A 22,358-nucleotide genomic window follows, 5' to 3' on the forward strand; every position below is an offset into this window, starting at 1 on the left:
AGACCTTGTGACAGTAACTGGTGGTGTTAGCACATACTTGGCCTTTCATACTAGAGATCTCCCCAGTGTCTCCCATCTGAGCCCGTCAGCAAGCGCCTGTGATTCACTCCACCCTCCCCACGCTGTACGAGGCCGGGAGCAGAGAGTTGCTCTTTTCTTCCTTAGGCACGGTCTAGACTGACAGGGGCTTCCGTTGTTTCAGTTACACAGGGAAGCGCAGCCGCTCCAACATGGTCATTATTGATGTGAAGATGCTCTCTGGCTTTGTTCCTGTTAAGTCCTCCCTGGACAAGGTAAATTATAGGAGCAAGATTAAACGAGTCGCCCCAAGCACAGAGAAGACTGGTCATGATGAAAACAGAGGCCTGGTTAAGAGTCATTCACCCACGAACCCTGCATGGTATTTTCATGGCTGCACTGTCTTCATTACTGGATGGAGGGAGTGCACCTAGAGGGAGCTGTGAGCACACAGACCTTCCCACATGAGAAACTAGGAAGGGTTCCAGCTAGAGCCTGACCAGCCAGCAGCTGCCCAGGGAGGGAAAGGGGGGGAAATCTACCAGACTAGTTCTGAAACCTATACAACACCAGAGACAGGCAGTATTCCCCTAATGAACTGCAGTGCATCTCATGCACCGTGGGAAGTGCTCATACCCCCCACTAAGTCAAGTGGCAGTTTTTGCTCGGTCCCCTCCATTTATTCAGCAGCATTTGGACTCTAAAATTCAGCTGCTTGCCCTTGATAGGAACCCCGAAAGAATGAATCCTACAGCCATGTGGTGGTAGGGTCTGAAGTAGCACTTGTATTTTAATGGGTTATAAGTATATGGGTTTATCTCCATTTCTTTCTTTTAAAGCTCATTGATGGTCATACAGTGATGCAAGTAGAAAACAAGAAAAATCATATTCTCCTTTATCTGGAAAATGTAAGTTCTGATCACTATCTATTTAATTTTCATAAAGGATGCAAACAGCTTGTAACAGATACACCTACAGAGTGGATATACTCAATAAAGTGCATTTATCATGTTGCCTTCCCCATCAGTTTTCCCCTGTAATCACTAAGCTGCTTTCTCCTCAAACTGCGTGTAACATCCCAGCCTCCCAAACAGCTTCAAACTGACACCTGCCCTACTAGTGACTAGAAATAAGTTAAGAAAAAAAAAAAATCAGATAGAAATTAATCAGAATTCTTTCTCCTTTCAATCAATAGCAGATGAACACCAGAAAAGTTTCCTTTGTGTGCGTGTCCCCTTGGTAGACTTCTTATGACTATCAGTCCTTCCAACAGGACATGAAACACTGCTCTGACTTCCTCTGGGAAAATTTCCATTTCTTCTTTTACACTAGTTCACTCCCAAATCTAACCTGTAATCTAATCCCTGAATCAGAATTTACATATTAAAACTACAGTTGCTTGGGACCCTGCAGAACTAACAACAGAAGCCAATATCCCAGTGATGTACACTGTTTCTCGGTGGCACATAATGTTCATGTCTGAAGCGGCAGGGGTTGGAATGACAGATTTTATGGTCCTGACTATTGGAAGATCCTGGAGAATTAAGGTCAGCCCTTTGGGACATTTTTTCCCTCTCTGGCAATAGGATGAATAATAAATACAGAATCAGGTAATACAAGTGATATAGGAAATCTACAATGAGGGCAAATGCTATGCTGGACCTTGTTCTCACCAACAAGGAGGGGCTGGTGGGGAATGTGAAGCTCAAGGGCAGCCTTGGCTGCAATGACCATGAAATGGTGCAGTTTAAGATCCTTAGGGTGGCAAGGAGGGCGCACAGCAAGCTCCCTATCCTGGACTTCAAGAGAGCAGACTTCAGCCTCTTCAGGGACCTGCATGGTACAGTACCATGGGACAAAGCCCTGGAGGAAAGAGGGGCCCAAGACAGCTGGCTAGTATTCAAGGGTCACCTCCAAGCAATGCATTCCAACAAAGAGCAAGTCAGGCAGAAATGCCAGGAGGCCTGCATGGATGAACAAGGACCAACTGGACAAACTCAAACACAAAAAGAAAGCCTACAGAGGCTGGAAGCAAGAGCAGATAGTCTGCGAGGAATACAGAGAAATTATCCAGGCAGCCAGGGATCAGGTTAGGAAAGCTAAAGCCCTGATATAGAATTAAATCTGGCCAGGGATGTCAAGGGCAACAGGAAAAGCTTCTATAGGTCCGTCAGTGATAAAAGGAAGACTAGGGAAAATGTGGGCCATCTCCAGAAGGAAACAGGAGACCTGGTTACCCAATATATGGAAAAGGCTGAGGTACTCAATGACTGTTTTGCCTCAGTCTTCACTGGCAAGTGCTCTAGCCACACTGTCCAAGTCACAGAAGGCAAAGGCAGTGACTGGGAGAATGCAGAACCGCCCACTGTAGCAGGAGGTCAGGTTCGAGAATGTCTAAGGAACCTAAGGTCCATGAGACCTGATGAGATGCATCCACAGGTCCTGAGGGAACTGGCGGATGAAGTTGCTAAGCTACTGTCCATCATATTTGAGAAGTCATGGCAGCCCAGTGAAGTTCCCACTAACTGGAAAAGGGGAAACATAACCCTCATCTTTAAAAAGGGAAAAAATGAAGACCCAGGGAACTACAGGCCAGTCAGTCTCACCTCTGTCCCTGGCAAGATCATGGAGCAGATCCTCCTGGAAACTATGCTCAGGCACATGGAAAATAAGGAGGTGATTGGTGACAGCCAACATGGCTTCACTAAGGGCAAATTGTGCCTGACAAATTTGGTGGCCTTCTGCAACGGGGTTACAGACCTGGTGGATAAGAGAAGAGAAACTGACGTCATCTACCTGGACTTGTGCAAGGCATTTGACACTGTACCGCATGACATCCTTGTCTCTAAATTAGAGAGACATGGATTTGACAGATGGACCACTCAGTGGATAAGGAATTGGCTGGATGGTCTCACTCAAAGAGTTGCAGTCAATGGCTCGATGTCCAAGTGGAGCCCAGTGACGAGTGGCATTCCTCAGGGGTCGGTATTGGGACCAGTGCTGTTTAACATCTTTGTTGGTGACAAGGACAATGGGATCAAGTGCACCCTCAGCAAATTTGCTGATGACACCAAGCTGTGTGTTGCAGTCGACACACTGGAGGGAAGGGATGCCATCCAGAGGGACCTTGACCGGCTGGAGAGGTGGGTCCATGTGAACTGCATGAAGTTCAACAAGGCCAAGTGCAAGGTCCTGCACATGGGTTGGGGCACTCCCAAGCACGGCTACAGGCTGGGTGGAGAATGGATTGAGAGCAGCCCTGAGGAGAAGGACTTGGGGGTGTCGGTGGACAAGAAGCTTGACATGAGCCGGAAGCGTGCACTTGCAGCCCAGAAAGCCAACTGTATCCTGGGCTGCATCAGAAGAAGCATGACCAGCAGGTCAAGGTAATTCTGCCCCTCTACTCCGCTCTTTTGGGATCCCACCTGGAGTATTGCACCCACTCTGTGGTCCCCAACATAAGAAGGACATGGGGCTGTTGGAGCAAGTCCAGAGGAGAGCCACAAAGATGATCAGAGAGCTGCAACACCTCTCCTATGAAGACAGGCTGAGAGAGTTGGGGTTGTTCAGCCTGGAGAAAAGACGGCTCCAGGGAGACCTTAGAGCAGCCTTGCAGTACCTAAAGGGGCCTACAGGAAAGATGGAGGGGGACTGTTTACAAGGGCATGGAGTGACAGAACAGGGGGTAATGGCCTTAAGCTGAAGGAGGGTAGACTTAGATTAGATATTAGGAAGAAATTTTTCACTGTGAGGGCAGTGAGGCACTGGAACAGGTTTCCCAGAGAAGCTGTGGATGCCCCATCCCTGGAAGTGTTCATGGCCAGATTGGATGGAGCTTTGGTCAACCTGGTCTAGTGGAGGGTGTCCCTGCCCGCAGCAGGGGGGTTGGAACTAGATGATCTTTAAGGTCCCTTCCAACGCAAACCATTCTATGATTCTATGATTCTGTAACGCTTCACTCTTTGGACTCTCCAAACATATTTCTGATCCCAGTTTGGCAGGCAGATAATGTATGTCCCACATCTGTATGTGTGACATCAGTGGGATTTGGAATATACAATCAATCAGTTACTGCCCTGGTCAGCTCGCGATGGTGTTACACAAATAAAAAGACTTATGTGATCCCTGTCCCTCCATTCCCAGATCTCTCAGAAGAAAAGGAAAGAAATAACTTTCTCAGTTGAGCAGGACTTTGTAGTGACTCATCCCAAGCCAGCTCCTGTGCAGATCTATGATTACTATGAAACAGGTAGGTCTTTGATTTTAACCAGCACAGAGTGGCAGGGAGGGACAGGGACAGCAGAAACACTGTGTGCATTACGGGAGACCCAGAACCAGCCCTCCTGGAACCAAAACTCCTCCGAACTCTACCAGGAACTGGAGCTAGTGCCAGGGGAGAGACTCATTGAACTTTAGTGAGCATGGTCTCATGGCCAAGGTGACAAGTGGGCATGACTGGAAAGTTATGAAAATGCGTGTCGCAGAATGCAGATTTCAAGGCTGTCCAGCTTAGGCATGTGTAGGGTACATCCACCTCCAGGGAAAGGCACAGGAAGTGGTCTTCAGGCTAATGGGAATATTTCTCTCCTTCTTTTCCAGAAGAGTATGCTGTTGCTCAGTATATGTCACCTTGCAAAGAGGCTGTTGCAGAAATGGACTAATGATTAGAAAAGGTAAGTGAAAGCCAGAAAAAAACCCCAAGCAGTAATGTGAGTGCAGCACTGGGGAATGAAAGGAGAGGACAGTTAGTAAAAATAAAGGTAGGAAGGTGAAGTGTAAAGTAGCATGAGCAGAGGGATTGGCAGGGTGAATAGAGCAATAACTGTTCTCGCAGAAAAAGGAGTCTTCAGTCTCCACCAGGCTTCTGAGGGAGCAGCCAGAGACAGAGGGTGGATCCTGTCCCATGCCACATACTCAGTAGACTCCAAGTGGAGATGATGCTGCTGTTCAAGGGAAGAGCTCAGTCTCTCTGTAGGATGACAGCCAAAGTGCAGAATAACGAAGAAACTGGGAAATACCTTCAGAGTTTCCTCAAAAGTATTGACACTTAGCAAGGAATAATCTACCTACAACTGTCCTTGAAAGCCTCCCCTCTGAAGCCTACACTTCATGGGCACAAGCAGGGTGCTTCACAGGGACTTACAGAAACCCCTTCCTGGCCAGCTAACACATTACCTGAGGAGAACACTTGACGTGACATGAATCATGGAGGTGGTGTGTTGACTAGTCAGAGGTACAATGCTGTCTTGCTGTAAGGGACGTCCAGGTCTGTGTCCTGCTCAGCACAGCAGTGATTCTGACTGTTATCTGCTGAGCAGTTCCCTGGGGGTATGGGTACAGCTCACTACTAGCCCTTGGTTCAGCGCCTGTTTTGCGCAGAAGGAACTGATGACCCTGTATCTTGAAACTGTATTTTATATCCTGCAGCTGTTGGCTTGTTCTCATTGAAGCTATTTTGGTTTGGTTTTTCCCCTGCAGGACCATCATCAATGTTGAACAAGTGGTCAATCATCCTATTTTCTTCTGTCACTAAGTTCTGGAAAGGGCCGTTTCACCTTACTAATCACAGTGGGAGTCTGTGATGTTGTTTGACATAGTGCCTGATCTCTATTTCTTTTCGCGGCACCTCTCTCCAGATCTGTATCATAATTATATCTATTTTTCCATCAATAAACCTCCCTTTTACATTGGACATTGGCTTTTTTTCGGTGTCACAGAACAGACATTTTAATGACAGTCCACATGTTATGGTTGCTGGCTGGGGGAGGATGAAGAGAGAAATGTTGTCTGTTGTGCCTTCAGCACTACTGTAATATGCAGCATACTCAGTCTCTCCCACCTCTGGAGTGTAGGACCCATCTCCATGGCTGCTGAAGAGCCCCTCACCTTTCCCCAGTCCTGCCAGGGCACTGCTACTGCACCTGTGGCATAAAAGTAGGGTTTTATGTATGGATGTCATGGAGTGAATCTGCATCATGCTTAGTAGAGGAGGGGGTGAAGAAAGGGGCAGGTTTCAGTCCAGGCTTGGTGAATGCCTGGTCCCACATCCTGGATCTCCCCCTGTCAGGCCCTCCAGTCCACCAGATTGGCCAGAGTTTGTCCAAAATAGATGATGAGCCTGGATCATGATGCCCTGTCCCAGCCACCAGCAACAAGCCTCCTCATTTTCCTGCACCTCGTGTCATCTCCCACTTCATTACATTTGAAGTCATGGTGGTTTCTGCAAACACAAACCCTTTTGGGCCACAGCGTGCCAGAGTTGGTGGATGGGTGGAAAGAGCACGATCCAGGCACTACCGAAGCCCTGACAGAGGGGACAAAGGGATAGAGAGGCATGGATGTAGACATGGGAGCAGAGCAGCATTGGGAGGGCTCAGCAAAGAGGATGCAGCTCCTCTTACCCAGGAGCAACAACCGCACCAGCAGCCCTCGCCCACCCATACCAGGCTCCCATGGCCACGGCCAGCTGGGGCGGCAGGGTCAGGGCCACCACCGCTCACAGGCAGTGGGATCAGCCCCACACTGGCTTATTTGCAGTGTACCAAGGGCTGACCATCCGCCACACAGGAGCAGGGAGAAAAGGATGGATCTGTCATGGAGTGGGCGGAAAAAAAGGACCTGCCATGCAAGGGCATGAACAAGAATTTATGCAAAGATGCAAACTGTTCAAGCGTTGAGGACTAGTATGTGTTTTGAAAGGATACATTTCACCAGGCAATTTGCTAAAGATATGTGTGGACTTGCATTTTTTTTTTAATGAAAATTAATCATCATGTCAACACAGAATATCGATCTTCCCAAATTTTTTCTTTTTTTTTTTGCAAAAGGTACTAAATAATTTGAGTCAGTAGTATTTGTGCTTCTGAGTTACTCAAGCCTGGCCTCTCAACAAACCAGATGCCTGAGTCTCCACAGGCAGCAGGGTACCCAAATACACACAGGATCCATCTGCCATGTGTGAGTTTTATAATCGCACAGGGCTGGCCATCCAGGATATGCATGATATTGATGTTAGAAAAAGCCATTTCATTAAGTTTCACAGACGAGGAATTTGTGGGGCATGAAATTGCTTCGGGAAGAGTGCAGATTTCCATGCTAAGTTCCAAAATTAAAACTTCACTGGTAGTAGGAGGGAAGCAAGAAAGGCTATGAATTATGCTTTCCTGACACACGTCGAACTGTAGCAACTGACTCAATTTACACGAGCATCAGACTGGACTACAGCAAGAGAATTCAATAGTTACAGCAACAAGGTTGAAAAGGAGAGCAGACTGAGTGGATGTGGATACAGGATATGCATCTTTCTGGGGGATTTGAGGCCAATTAAGCCAAGGCTTCAGCATCCCACATGGAACTCATAAAAATCCCCCTCAAGTCTGGCCAAATGTTATTCTGTTCAGCCAAGCATCATTTTCTGGGAAGAAACAAGGTCCTGGGGAAAAAAAAAAAGCGGCATTTTTATCATTCTTTTGGAGCCTTCTTTTCTTCTTAGGCTAAACCTGAACTATTAAAACATTGAGAGCATATTTCCCACTGCAGACTCTTCCTCTGCATACTGAAAATGTAATGTTTATTACCTGATTTGATCCTGTGACTCAAACAGCTAATTGCCGGTTGCAGTCAGATCTAATAAAGATCCCATGCTTGTACTCTTCCTCCAGCTTTTTACATGTAGACCATGTTGTCCCTGGCTCCCATTCCCACAGGGCACTGCAATATTCTTTAAGATGCATTCCAACACCTCCCTGATTTCTAGAACCTGGATGTCTTGTTTCAGCTATGTTTTGTGCCATGTACCTGAAACTGAAGCAAGTATATTAATTGTTGACTAAGCAAGACAGGGACACCCACTACACTGAATGTCATTTCTTCCTCTCTAACTCAATAAACCTGAGGCATCATATCATCCAATCCCAGAGGCTCTGGGAATGTTCCGGGTCTCAGAAGGACAGAACTACTTTAATTTTGGCAAGATGTACAGGCTAAGCAAACTCTGTTTCCCCAAGGGCAAGAAAATCAGGCTCACTGGCCCAAGATGCACTCTGAGCTACCATAATGCTGCCTCCTTGAAGGCACAGATACTGGTTTGCTGTGCTCAGTATTGTACATCTCAGTTTAAAAAAGCTACCAGAGAATGGAGACAGGTACAAATATCCACTGAAACTGTTGTGCAGGTCCTTGGACTGAGTCAGCAACACTACGAGAAATGGGAAATTCAGAACTTCTCTATGGTTGTCTGCCAGTGCCCTCGCGACTGCTCTGCAGCTTCTGGATCTCCTATGGGTCTGTGCACGGCCCTGTTAGAAGCACATTAAAAGCTATTCTGAAATGCAGGTTCTTATGAATAAAAATGAGATAACAAAGAGTATAATCACATGAGAATGTCTTTGACTAAAATGCTCTGTCAAGCTTACTTCCCTTTGTCAAATCCTTCTTGGTAGAGTTTATTTGTGCCATGGGAATTGCTTCCCTGCTCATGCGGAGTTCACACTGAAGGATCTACTGAAGGCTGATGTCATGGCTTAGTTAAGAAGAAGAGGACTTAATAATGGCCACACTTGTTCTGGAAACTGAAGATAAGCTTTTTTACTGTAGATGATGAGTCTCATCCACAATGTGGGCAGCAGGTTGCAAAATCTAGAGAAAAAAACAAATGCATCTCCCCAGAAAGATGAGCTCCAGTGTAGCAGCATTCTCTCGCTTAGGCCCCTCAATTGCTTACCCAGCACTCTCATTAGACAAAGGAGTCCTTGGCCCAGGGAATCTGGTTGCTCCATCTTTCGGCTCAAATCCTCTGTGATCCCTGCAGTGTCACAGGTCATAGTGCCAAGCTGTTAAACAATAGCACAGCAAGACCTCAGCTGTAGGACTTATTTTATTTTCCAGATCTTGTTACCTACTTGTTGATGTTCAGGTCTTCTCCTCACCACCCTCCATCTGTCAAATATGAACAGTGAGTGATGACCAACCAATTCACTGATTAGAGAAGACCAGAAATGTGCCAGGGGAACCTTCAATCAAGAAATGATGATGTGTCAAAACGCTCTGAGGAAACAATTCAGCCTTGCTTTCTGATAATTTCTGTGCTGAGTTCATTTGCCACCTACTTGGTGGGCAATTAGGGAGGTAGGGCCCTGTCTGCAGTCAAATGACACCCACCATGTCATTCATCAGACAGGTGCCATAGAAGCACGGTCACATCTCTGGCACCACTGGCTGTGAAACGCATAGTATTAGAGAAGGGCTGCCTGAGGAACATCACTCACGTACATTTTAATTTTTTATTCAGAGTAACAATGAAAAGTTTTCTAAATTTTTTTCAAGTGGAGAAGCAACATTGTGTCAGCTAGTCCTGTAGCTCAACAGCAAGAGAAAGCTTCTTTCTGCTCTATCTCCTAAAGGGTCACCTTTTGAGGGTCACGAAAATCCTAAAAGCAAGGCATTACATTTAATACAGGACCTACAAGCCTCCTTCTCACTCTTCCCCTTTCTGATCCTCTTGCAAATTCAGCACACTGATCTCCTGATGCCTTTTGATCCTGCCCTGGAGTCCTCCACTCCCCCTTCCTGCCACACCAGTGTTCCTGCTGGGCAAACCAGCACCTCCTTTAAGAACGTGATTTCAGCAGGGCTCCTGGACCCCATGTTGTCACATTGTGTATATAACCCAACAGCTGGGAGATTTAAAAATCTTATTTGAGAGTGAAGGTAAATATGAACAAGGCAGGCAGAGGTGGAGGCAATAAAAATCACCATACTGTGTATTGACAGTGCGTGCTACTAAAGTCCTAACCCTGCACATTTTTTTCAGCCTCCCACTCTTTGGCTCTGTACCCACGGGGAGGTGAAGGCTGGGTTATTACCAGAGGCAATTGCATAACCACGCCACATGTTTTCTACTTCTCTTTACTGGAAGTGGCTAGCTCTAGGCACCATTGGTTCCCCTTGCTGTCCTTCCTGTCAAGGCGAGGTGTGTCCACACTTACTGAGTGAACCGAGGTCTGTGCCATGGTGAAGCTCATCTGGGAAGTCCTGTGTGCTGAGTGTGGGATGCCCCTGGCTGCTTAGGTGAGGTCTTCTCCTGTTCCCTTCCAACCACTTGTGTCCAGTGCGGGACAGGAAGGAAGTGCAGTGGTGTAATGCAGCCAGGGCAGACACTGCAGCAAAAGGGTCCTGAAAAATGGCATGTTCTCCACCTGCATTATAGCATCACGGCTCATATCCCTGACCTGAAGGGCCAAACATGACTGGCTCTGCCCTGCCTAACAAGGTGCGACAGAACAAAGCAGAGGTGCAGGGGAAAGGGTTAAACATGAGAATATCGGATTTCCTTGCCTTGTGCTCCATTAGGACTTCTTCTCTTGTTTTCCTGTAGTATCCTCCATCTCAAAAATCTGGACACTTATAAACCGAATTCCAGCTCCTCTCTGCACTGGGGAAAGACCCATGTCTTGAGCACCAAATGACACCTTGCTTAGCTGAGGCACAGAGAGAGGCCTGGACTTGCCGGTTGCTACCCAGCAAGTCGGCAACTGAGCTAAGCATAAAGCCCTTCCCTCCTGCTTCAGCTCAGCCAGCAGGCTCTGGGGCCGAGGCCGCTGCGGTGCAAGGCCAGCTCCCCCCCAGCATGACTGGAGGAGTGAGCAGCCTTGCACAGCCACCACAGCAAGCAGGAGTTGCACCAGGCACGTACTGCGTGGTCCATCCAGCAGGCATTGGCACACCCTCCGCTGCCTTCTTCTGGCAAAGCCATTCAGAAAGGAGCAGCCGTTTGGGGTTTCACTTTTTTGTAGCTAAAAGAACATCAAAACTAAATGGGAAAAATCTTTGAAATGCTTAGGTCACATAAGTAAAGTCTTTTTCTCTATTAGCACTCTTGCTCATGGCTTTGTGCCACGAAGTTTGGATGGTCTCTGGGGATGGCTATCCCATGGCACCTCTGGGCACCTGCTCTGTTGTTGCATCAGCCTCAGGGGAAGCATTTTTTTCCTTCCATCTGCTCAACGTCTCTCTGTACGCAGCTTGGCCCATTGCCTCTGCTCCTGACACTGTACATCTCTGAGAAGAGCATGGCTCCAGCTTCATTCCACCTGCCTTGAACATTAACCTTGGGGCCAGCAGAAGGACCTTCATGAGATGCCTGTATGTCCTCTGAGGAGAGCGGGAGCCCAGGCAATAACATCACAGCTAAAGCTAAAGATAAACACAGTCTATATGCATTTTGTATGTCTTTTTATATGATAAAGTTTTATCTGAAAAGAGGAGTCATATGACTCAAAAAGGGTATAGTTAATTGTCCCAAGTGCTGTTTTCAGATACATTTGTAAATGCTTTGGCTTTTTCTCTCCCCTTCCTTAGCAATAGTCTGAGTAATACTATGAAAATAGCTTTTCATTCTTTACTACATTATCTTCACTTCTCTGTAATATCCCAATACAAAAAAAAAACAAAACCCAAACTGTGAACATGCAAACAACTTGTTTCTGGTTTATATATTTTTAAATTATTGGATATCATTCACTAATTACCTTTAATGGATTTAATAGTGGGATTTCAGCAACTGATCCTACTTTGCATGTACTGTGCACTGTAAGTATCAGACAGACACTCTGCAGGAGGGTTAACAACCTTGGTTGCAGCCTTTTTTGCAACATACAGTATAGGCTTCTTTTAAGGCAAGTCAAAGTTTATACACAGAGGTAATGTTTGTTACAATAGAGCTGGGGAAGGTGGATACACTCCACGTCGTAATAGGGCTTACCCTACAAATGGGCTAGCCTTACAACGCACAAAATATAGTCACAGGAGTATTTATAAAACCCAGCTACCAATTTGGTTTGCAATTTAATCTACAAAGTGCATTAAAATGAGAGTAATTCATTGATGCCTTTGCCATGCCTGAATTTACTCATTTGTTCATAGGACACCGCAGAAATATGAGTTATAGTTGACAGCTCAGCTGTCTGCGCCTGGGAAAGGCAATTAATCTGCCACCGGGCCCTTCTCTCAGTTAAGATATTCAACAGGCCACTGAAGTGGATAATCTTTATTCACTCTGATATTTTCAGTTTAATTTGAAGTTTAGCTGATGAAGCCTTTTTATGGTGTTTCATTTCACTGCATATCTTCCTTTATCGGCATGTTGCAACTTGTATAATGGTCATATTGTCTGAGGTTTTCTGATAGAGGACTTTCTCTTCACTATGTCCTGTAAAATATTTTGTCTCCCACACAATAACAAACCCTTTTTTATGTCTCTGGCTATTGCTGTTACTCCTATTAATTTACACAAGTACTTTTTCTTGTAATGCTTTTTTGTCATTTGAAATAAATTGCTTTGGGTTTGTTTGCTTTAGATACATAGGCTGGGGAAACTAATATAATTATTCAGATTTCCTCTAAAATAAAAATACTGAATTATTTTTCCTCCTGAAGGACTTTTTTTCAGCCTTTAGCTGCACAGCTAACATGATTTTGTTAACCGGAGCTGTTAATATAAGACTCAGGTTTTACAGTGACTGTTTTCTCACCTGTCCCCATGCAAAACTGATGTAGATACTGAAGAGAGATGTTCCTTTGCTAGAGCTGCTGGTTTCCACCAGGGGTTCTTATGTGAAAGTGCATGGACAACCTTAGGCACGATGCCAGCGTTACCAAGAACCATTTCTTTCCTCAGCCCTTTCTTTCAACACATGCCTCTTCTTGAAAGCCAACAGTTGAAGTTTAATGTATTGCTATGGTTCAGCATTGTGCTACAGTCCTTGAGGAGGCAGAACAGGAACATAGTAAAGAAGCAGGTGTCTTTTTGGGGTTTATTTACCTTTGGTGACAGTGGTTCCAAAATTGCTTAAAACTGCTGGGGCAGACAAGGATTGCTGCAAGTGAGAGTTTTGTGATAGTACTAAGGGTTTTTACACCCACCCACAGACACCTTTTCTTCCTGCACTTGTAGTGACCTGTGAACCACTTTGTTATTGGACAATTGGTAGACACCTACAAAGATGAACAATAAAAAGAGAAAAGAAGTCAGAGGAAAATATACCAGAATTGGGTTAAGGTGATTAAAATTGCACAGCTCAATATCTTTATTTTCATGGGGAAATATGTTTTCTATAGTGGTCATAAATTTGGAGGTGTAGGACACTTCACATTTTTGTGTCTCCTTTGCTAGGCAATACAGTGAAGACTGTATGGCTTATTGGAAACTTTGCAGAATAAGGTTTGCTGTGACTGGAATTTATCAATATTGATGATGGCCTGTATTATTAATGGAATCTTTTGTGTCAGTCAGTCCAACTCAAAATAATATATTTTCAAGTGCTGGTGTAAAGCAACCTGCAAAGGAAATATTTTAGAGAATTAAATGCTCTAGAAAATAAAAAAATAGTCATAATGATATATTCGGGCAAAGCAGAACTACTCCTGTGGCATCCGTTTCTTACTGACTGGTGTCTTGCTCCATTTCAATATGATAATACCTGGAAAGGAAATCCAATGCGTCAGCACATGGAACTTACCAGTACATCACTGTGACCTCTCTGAGAATTATCTAGAATTAAGCTAATTTTTCCCAAGTGTTATATGGAACAAAATAATATTTTAGAATAATGTTATAGTTTTAATTTAGTATTGGAAATAAATAAGTTTCAAAAACCTTCTATGGAATAGCCAAAAGATGTGCTACCTTTAAAAGTAAGAGTAAACATATGTAATAATTCATTTTCAAGCAGGATGAACCAAAATTAATTGCCATAATTTAGTACAGAAATCCTCTCTGCTTAGAGGGTTATAAGAAATTAGATTTAGGCATTTTGGCTATATCAACCATTTACTGTGATGTGGCCTAATTTAAATTCTTTGTGCTCAAAAATTAGGTACAATGATTCACTTTTAGGTTTTGTACCAGCTTAATATGGGGACTAGTCACTGAAGATATTAGATACGCACAGATTGTTTCTTGATCTGCCAGGTGTGCAGTGACCTCAGAGACGTATCAAGTATTATCATAAGAGGAAATATCTTTCCTGCAGTTAAAATCCTGACTGCCAGTCCACTGAAGCCATCACCACATCTGGCAAAGATGTTTTATGCCATTTTCAGCAGTGATATCTTTTATTAGATGAGCTAGCCTTGGTGGAAGAAGTAGCCAGTCTTTCAGACACACAATCTCTCCTTCAGGTCTGAAAAAGCATCCGAAAGCTTTCAAGCTAAGTATGAGTTCAGACCTCTTGTTCTGAGCTTGGTGAGAGAGGAACCAGCTGAAGCACCAACTGCCCGAGCTGAAGGGCAGTAAGTGCTGGCAAAGCAAAGTGGGCATTAGGGTGTCAGAGAGCTGGCAAGCGGTTCCTGGGGGACTGAGAAGCACATGCTTTATAGCTTGTGGATGGTAAATTGGTTAGTAGACGGAAGAAGGTGATAATGAATAGGATCTCCATTGACATGTTTTTGATGGCCATGTAGATGTATGAATTTTAGTTTTACATGTTCATCTTCAAAGTGTACTTTGCATGTGTCCATTCAGATTTCTTTTGGGTTTCGGTTCACAGCAGCCTGAATGACAACAGGCAACTTGGGATGAGTCATGTTTTGCAGGAAATGCCCAGGACACTATTGCTTTGAAGACTGCTATTTTCAAGTACTTACTGGGTAAGTTGAAGACGGGAGTGAGAGGACAGACAATAGGAGGCCTTTCTGGAGAAAGATCTGTATGGCTTTTATTACTTGGTAGTTACACAACCACTTTTTTATCAGTATTTTCATCTCTAACTGATAATCTGCTAAATCTTTTGCTTTGTGTGAGTATGTGTTCATTCCTTCTCCATATGACATTTATATAACACTGTCCCCCAGCAGACGCTGGCTGCCTCCTGACTGTTTTCCTAACTCTGGAGGTTTATAAAAGGTGTTAAATTTTATTCCACAAGATGCATGATTTTTGAACACCATTCTTAAACTTCCTTTCATTCACAGACATTTCTCCTGGTTCTTTGCACTGCTCTTCCCTGCGGTTTTCTGGCTAGTACATCAGAGTCAAGACACGCTGTGTAGCTAACATTCCTCTTTTTCAAAGCTTATTCTTCAGGCAAAGAGCAAATAGGGCTGCCTGTGCTGCTGTGATCTAATAAGCTCCCTTGCACAGAACAGAGAACCACTGCCGTCAATGTGGCTTCACACAGACACATTTAAGGTGGTTTGTGCTGAAGCATTTTCTCTGCTGGGTTATTTGTACACAACAGAAATCTTCACAGGGATCATGAACCTCTTTAAAGAGTGTTACCAAATCCTTTCACTGCACAGGCACTGGAGGGCATGCTGACAGCCCTACAGCTGCAATTTTGCAGTTTTTCATGGACTGGTGCAAACACCCCACCTAGTTGGGCTTCTCAGGGAGTGCTCATAGTTTGGACTAAATATTTCCATTCAATGACCTGCTGGAACTTAGCACACTTGTTTTCTTACTAGATTCAACTTCTGGATAAGTTGCTGTAACCAGAGGTTTGCAAAAGACCATGTCAAGTGACCAGCACTATTTCTGTGTGACTTTTGTTACAAACACAGCAGCACAGGTCAGAATCTGGCAAAGGGAAGGAGAAGCCACCTGGAACACTGGGAACATCTGTGCTCCAGGTGACGCTGAATGACGGAAGATGATCACCATGCTGGGAAGGCAAGGATGTTTTCCAAAAGCATTTATGCATATTCAGGTTGGAAATAGAACCTATTTCCATATCTACCCACCTCATTTTGGGGTTATATTCCTATTTTGGGGTTATATTCCTGAAAGATTAATTGTTCAAGCTATAGTAGCTCTGTTAGAAACTGTGTCAGCAAACTACTGCAGTATTCTGTTAACATAATATGGACAATGTTTTTGTCTGTGGGTTTCCTTTTGTTCTTAAAATACATATAAACCTAGCTTTTGGTTTCAAAAGATCACAGCACCCCACATCAGAGTGCTGTGATTGGATGCTGCCCACAGGGACTATTACCGTGCATTGAACATAGTTCATTTCCCCAACACTGTGGATTTCTGATGGGTTAAAGAAAGCAGGGTATGAATCATTCAAAATTTTCTAATATAAGCGCTATCCAATAAATGCCCTTCCCCCACTTGGAAAGTCTCTGGCCAAATATTGTCCCTCTGTTCCAGCTCCTCCTTACTGCCTCTCCCCATTTCCGGATGGGTCCTGGCCCCCAGCCCTTATCTCCTCCAGCCCCTGGGCTGTTTGCAGAGAGCAGTTATAAAAAGGCTGACCCAGCAGAGAGTGGAGGGGAATTACAAGGTGCAGCAAAACAGCAGCACCGGACCAGACTGGGTGTCTGCTTGACTCACCGTAACCTGTTCTGCACCATGGGGAAGGACGGGCTGCTCAGCAAACCAAACTTCTTCCTCCTTCTCCTCTTCTTCCTTCCTGGAGACACCTCACCCACCATAGAACCGTAAGCTACACATGTGGAGGAGGGGGTTGGGGGGGGGAGGTCTTAGTGTTCCTTTTTTCCTTCAGTTTTCTTCCTTTCTGTCAAACAGCCGTGCCAGTTTCTTACACTCCTGCTCCACATCCCACTACTAGTGAAGCCCTGAGATTCCTGCACAGCTCTGCCAGTGCTCCCCACTCCCAACCTGCAACACCCTCGTTGTCCAGCCCTGGGATCCCCCCCAGCTCTGCTAGTGCCCATACTCCCACCCTGCAGCTGCCTGCTAGTCCAGCCCTAGATCTTCACAACATCTTTGCCTAAGTATATTTCTGCCTAGAAAACTTCAGGTTCCTGGGGTTTTGTGGTCATGGTGCCAGGATCCAGGTACTTACCTTTCCTGTGGTATCCTTGTTTCAATCACTGACCTATTTCTCCTCATTCTCCTGTTGCTTTCAAACCGGTTTGCTCCCCTTTCTTCTGTTTCTCTCAAGCCAGTTTGTTTCCCTTGGCAGCATCAGATGTACTTGTTCCCAAAGAGGATTTGTGACCTAGATTCTGTTCCTCTGGCACGGAGCCTGGCGCTGGCTCCCTCCCCTGGGGCATCCACCCCAGGGCTCTGCAGACCAGCAGCATGGCTGCAGCGGCCCTCTCTGCTGAGGGCCTCGAGGAGAGGGGCAGCCTGCAATGGCAGGGGGGAGGCTGGCATCCCCAGCCTCACCTACCAGAGAGGGTTGCTCTGGAGCCTCTAGTCTGGATGGGAGCAAGAACCCTCTTCAGACCCCGGCTGCTGTCACACTCTGTGCCTCTTGCTGTGCTGGCAGAAGCACAGTTCACACCAGTGCAGGTCTCGTAATGCCTGCTGCAGAGATTTCATGCCCACAAGCACCGCAGCAGTGCTAGCAGCTGCAGCAGAAGGTGCAGTGCTACTGCTGCCACTTACTGTGTGGTCAGAGGTGAAGTGGTGACTGGCTCAGGCCGAAGGACCTTTGACTCACACTGTAGCATCAACCCCTCATTCATCTGCCCTGTTTGGATGCTTCTGGGGTAGATCAGCCAGCTGAGTCTGCTCCAGGGTCAGGCTGAGCTCTCTGGTTTCCCCACAGCAATCTGATGGTATCCCTGCCTAGGATCAGGGGGAAAGGGAATAAATCCGTACTGCTCAGTCCTCGCCTCCTGAGAGCAACATACTGCTCTTTGTCCCTGACCTGAGCACCATTTTGGGAGAGGAGAAAGAGGAAGGGCTGAGAGAGGTGATGGAGAGAGAGAGGCGTAGCTGAGATCCACAGAATGAAGACAGGAGCCCAGTAAGGAGGCAGTGGAGTATGAGCAGCAAATTGCTAGGTCAGTGGGATGGTAGTAGTTCTGTTTTAAGTGCTGCAGGGTAAATCAGATGCTGTGTACAACACAGAAATGAAGCCACCCTTGAACTGAAGACAAAATGAAGCTTCCAACCAAAGCTTGCTTCCTGTGCCCAACTCAAGTAGCGAGATAGTTTCTTTAAGCAGCAGCAGTTGCTGCTATTTCTGTTTCAGTTCTGTTATTTCTGGCCAGCTGGACAGGAGACACAATTAGGGTTCAGACTGGATATTAGAAAAAAAACTTATTCACCAGGTTAGTAAAGCACTGGAATGGGTGAACCAGATAAATGGTGGAAACTCCATCTATGGAGTCTTTTGCCAACAGTCCTGTTCCAAGAGAGAAGTTAGACTTGAGTCATCCAGAGGTCCCTTCCTACCAAAAGTTTTATGATTCTGTAACATACTGGCAGCAAGATATTTGTATTTTTTTTGCTCTGGGTTTGCTCTGGAAGAATTGGAGAGGAACTATCTACAAGGGCATGCAGTGATAGGACAAGGGGTAATGATTTTAAACTGAAGGAGGGTAGATTTAGATTAAATATAAGAAGAAAATTCTTTACTGTGAGGTTGTTGAGGCACTGGAACAGGTTGCCCAGAGAGGTTGTGGATGCCCCCTCCCCAACCAAGGCCAGGTTGGATGGGGCTTTGGGAAATGTGGTCTAGTGGAGGGTGTCCCAGCCCATGGCAGGGGGGGTTGGAACTAGATGATCTTTAAGGTCCCTTCCAACCCAAATCAGTTTATGATTCTATGAATTCAACAGGAGGTATTGTTCTCCTGTTCTGGTATGTGGCTGTGCATGCAAGTTGTTTTATAGTGCAGTGTACATGCTTGAGAATACACTGCATATAGTCAGAAATGCAATGTCATGGTGGCATGTGAATGGCAGGTGTGGATTTGGACTGATGGAGCTGATGAAATTCACTAGCTTCTTTGGTTGGGTGTTTGTTTTAAGAAGTAGCTGGGAGTCAATACACAGAAGTTAGTCCATCTTAAGCTAGAGTATTGCTTTCTCTATACAGACAAACTCATCATTTTTGCCTCAGCCACTTTCTCTAGGGTCTCCTGTCCCTCCTTGATGCCTCCTTCTGACAGGATGACTGCCTCTGTTGTGAGAACAGTTTGCTGCATGCAGGGAGGCTGCTGAGGTCTCTTTTGGCAGCCCTGATGCTTTTTGTCCTGGAATGTCTATACATGGACTTTGTGACCCAAGTTATTTAAAGCTCCCATAGTACTTTAATTAATTCACCAACACATCCCAAAACAGCTAAAGGGAGGTCTATAAACAGTGTATTTCATATCCTTGTTTCAAGGGCAGGGAAGTCGGCGTAGGGGAAAGTTCTGGCTTTGGCCAAAATTTCAGCAGAACAGTGAACAGGAAGAGGAATGAGGCCAAATTCCCCACAAACTAGGTCACGCTGTCCCTTTGGCAGACTGGACGTTACAGTCAGATTGCCAGTGCCAGTGCCAGGGGGCAGGGGCAATGAGATTAGGGGAAGCAGGCACGGCGTGAAGCTGTGGTGAGAGGGCTGTGGAGGAAGGGGAGCGCTGGAGCAAGTCGATAGTCACAAGCTGTAAGTGAGTCCCCAGGTGGCTGGAGCTCCCTCCTTTCACTGCTTCTGCAGCAGCACAGACTGGCCAGAGTTGCCACCTGGCTCCTCACCACAGTTTATCCCCTTGCCTGGTGGTGAACAAAATGGACGGATTGCCTGGGTCCCACTGCCTTCACAGTGGCTTTAGGACTTCCCAGAACCTCAGAGCCCAGGCAATAATGTAGCTCTAGACAGGCCCAGCTATCTGGGAGAGCCCCAGGGCTGGCACCATCTGGCAAGGTGCACATTAGGCTTCCCCAGCAGATGGATGGCATGAGCAGTCCTGACCACAGGTTTCCTCCTATGCATACCGTACAGACTGAATTGCCACCAGAACCTCCAGCTGCTGCACCTAGATAGGGGACCAGGGAAAAAGGAATACCAGGTCCATAAAAATGGTCCAATATCAGACCAGAGGACTACATTAGCTCTGTATTCTGTCTGTGTTGGCGGCCAGTCATAGGTGCTGAGAGACGGAGTAGAGGAGCAAAGCAAGCACTGTGGAAAGGGGTTTCCCATCCGCTTTAGCCTTATGGAGCTTCTGTCAGAGGTTCAAGATCTTATTGTGGCAGGGATTACACCTGTGCTGCTATGTTTTCTAGCCATTTCTGAGCAATGAATTTACCCAGGACATTTTTTATAACCTTCATCTGAGGAGTAGCTGATCTTCTTGCCCCTATGAGACTCATACCAAATTTTATGCAGCTGGCACCATAGGGCAGATACCATATGCCTTGGAGAGTTAATGGCAAGCGGGGCGTGACAGCTTCTTTTAAGGGCCTGCACTCGGCTGGACATGCAGGTAAGGTCCTAATTATCCAACTCAGTAGTACCTGCTTGCTCCTTGTGTTCCTGACCCAGGGAAGGACGGTTGGCTGAAGTCTATCACCTGGTGCAGCCTGGGTGTATGTGCCCTGCTTGGACTGCTAGAGAGCACCAGAAGGCTCAAGAGCCACAAGCTGTGGTCATGCCAGAACTGAACATTTAGACTTTACAGCATCTGGTAGTATTAAGTTCCTCAGTTTAATTCTATACATTAGTGACAAAGTTTCTGCTTCCTTCTGGTTTTAGTAAGCCAGATGCTTAATATTTTCACCTGGTGTTGTTTAGTACATGCATCGTCACAGGTGATGAACAAACCGTGCTTTCTTTTGTTGCACATCATGACTTTATAGCTTTCTGTCATGCCTTTTTCCAGGCTGAAGAGTCCTAATCTATGTAGTGTCTCCTCCTATGGAAATCATTCCAGATTTCAGATCTTCTCTGCTATCTTTCACTGAATTTTTTCTGCTAAATCCATTTTTTTAACAGGAGCAAACCAGCACGCCGTATATGAGATGCAAAAGTACTTTGCAATTATAAAATGGCAAAATGATGTGTTCTGATTTGTCCTCTATTCCTTTTTGAACACTCCCCTACACTCCATTTGTTACTTATCACTGAATGAGAATTTTCCAAGAATGATCAACAGCACTCATGTCTGAGTGGCAATAGCCCACTTAGTGATACAGCATACACACGATAACTGCTGGGGTGATTTTTTCTTCCTCTATTGATTATTTTCCCTTTATGAACAGTTCATTTGCCATTTTTGCTACACAGTCCCATCATATGACAAAAATAATATGTAAGTCAGTTTTAGGTATTTTCTTACCCTGGACAATTATCAGAAAATTGTACTTCCAAGACCATTTAGAAGTGTACTGAACAACAGGGGTCCCAACACAGACTCTGGAGATTTTCACCAATTAATCCAGGTCAGAATTAATAATTTGATTTATTAGTTAAAAAATCAGTAAAATCATCCCTTTTATTGGATGGTAGCTTAGTTTAAAGGTCTTTTGTGAAGGACCTTTGTCAAAAGCTCTTTGAAGATGCAAGTACACTTGTGTTGCAATAAAACACTACTCTCTGAAATCTTTTGTGTGCTCATCTTAATAATGTCCCAAACTGCAAGTACTCACATTTTTGCTCAGCATGAGAAGGATTTGGAAACCTGGATAGGCAAAGACAGGAGAAGCCAGAGAAACCAGGGTGGTTTTTTCAACCCTGAAACTGCTGAATTTTCAACCTTTTTTAGCTAATGCCTTTGAGTCTCAATGGGAGATTGTGGGATATACAAAAATCAGTTAGCAGCCTGGAACCTTTCACACTGTCCTTAACTCCCTGCTGTGAAGCCAAACAAAACACCCTTTGTAAAGGACTCTCTATTAGCATAGAAATTGTTCCTTCCACTGCAAGCATTTTCCTGCTTTTAGGCTAATTAGTTAGGAAGTTTAATATGTATAAACCCAAAATAAAATGAATGCTCATGTGTATATGCACTGTAATTCACAGGAGTAGTAATGGATTAGGCATGCTGATTTGTTAATTTCCTTTCACTCAATACTGTTTCCTTAAAACTGTTTCACATTTCTGATCCTTCTGATTCTTGCTTACCCCTTGTTCCTAGGCAGTATATGGTGCTACTGCCCTTTCTGATACACACTGATTCTCCTGAGAAAGTCTGTGTTCAGCTGACCAACCTGAATGAGTCTGTGACGCTGAGTGCCACACTTGAGTATCAAAGGGAAAACAGGAGCCTGATTGACGACGTGGTGTCGGAGAAGGATGTGTTCACCTGCATCCCTTTCTCTGTGAGTATCTCCTCCCTTTTGTCTGATCCCTTGTGTTTATTGATGTGGTGTAGTAGGTCTAAACTATCTAGAAATGAGAAATAAGACACGTTGCAATCAGAGACTTCTAAGCCAAGCCAAGCCAAAAACAACCCCACAAATGATTTTGATATGGAAGATTGACTGAGGTAGCCTTATGAGGAATAATTTTCCACCGTTATCAAATTCTGTATCCCATATGATATTTCTCTGCATGTAAGGCTTAGAGAACTCTTTTGAGATCCTTCATCCTAGAACTTTGACTGACAGAACATATCCCATGTTTGTTTGATCAGTGTAAGCCTCAGAGGAAAAATAGTGA

General features: G+C 45.2%; 2 protein-coding genes across 2 annotated transcripts in view; both read left to right on the forward strand.

Moving 5' to 3' along the window:
- The window catches only part of LOC104632912 (ovostatin), a 29,760-nt gene extending 25,081 nt beyond the window's left edge, over nt 1-4,679 (forward strand). Inside the window, exons 32-35 of the mRNA XM_075761948.1 lie at nt 203-293; nt 858-926; nt 4,162-4,267; nt 4,618-4,679. Of these exons, the coding sequence (XP_075618063.1) occupies nt 203-293; nt 858-926; nt 4,162-4,267; nt 4,618-4,679 (328 nt within the window). The remainder of the gene's footprint in view (nt 1-202; nt 294-857; nt 927-4,161; nt 4,268-4,617) is intronic.
- An 11,504-nt stretch (nt 4,680-16,183) lies between these two features.
- The window catches only part of LOC104632911 (alpha-2-macroglobulin-like), a 38,273-nt gene continuing 32,098 nt past the window's right edge, over nt 16,184-22,358 (forward strand). Inside the window, exons 1-2 of the mRNA XM_075761882.1 lie at nt 16,184-16,458; nt 21,835-22,018. Of these exons, the coding sequence (XP_075617997.1) occupies nt 16,199-16,458; nt 21,835-22,018 (444 nt within the window). The 5' untranslated portion in view covers nt 16,184-16,198. The remainder of the gene's footprint in view (nt 16,459-21,834; nt 22,019-22,358) is intronic.

Source organism: Balearica regulorum, chromosome 1 (genome assembly GCF_011004875.1).
Source record: "Balearica regulorum gibbericeps isolate bBalReg1 chromosome 1, bBalReg1.pri, whole genome shotgun sequence".
Taxonomy (NCBI): domain Eukaryota; kingdom Metazoa; phylum Chordata; class Aves; order Gruiformes; family Gruidae; genus Balearica; species Balearica regulorum.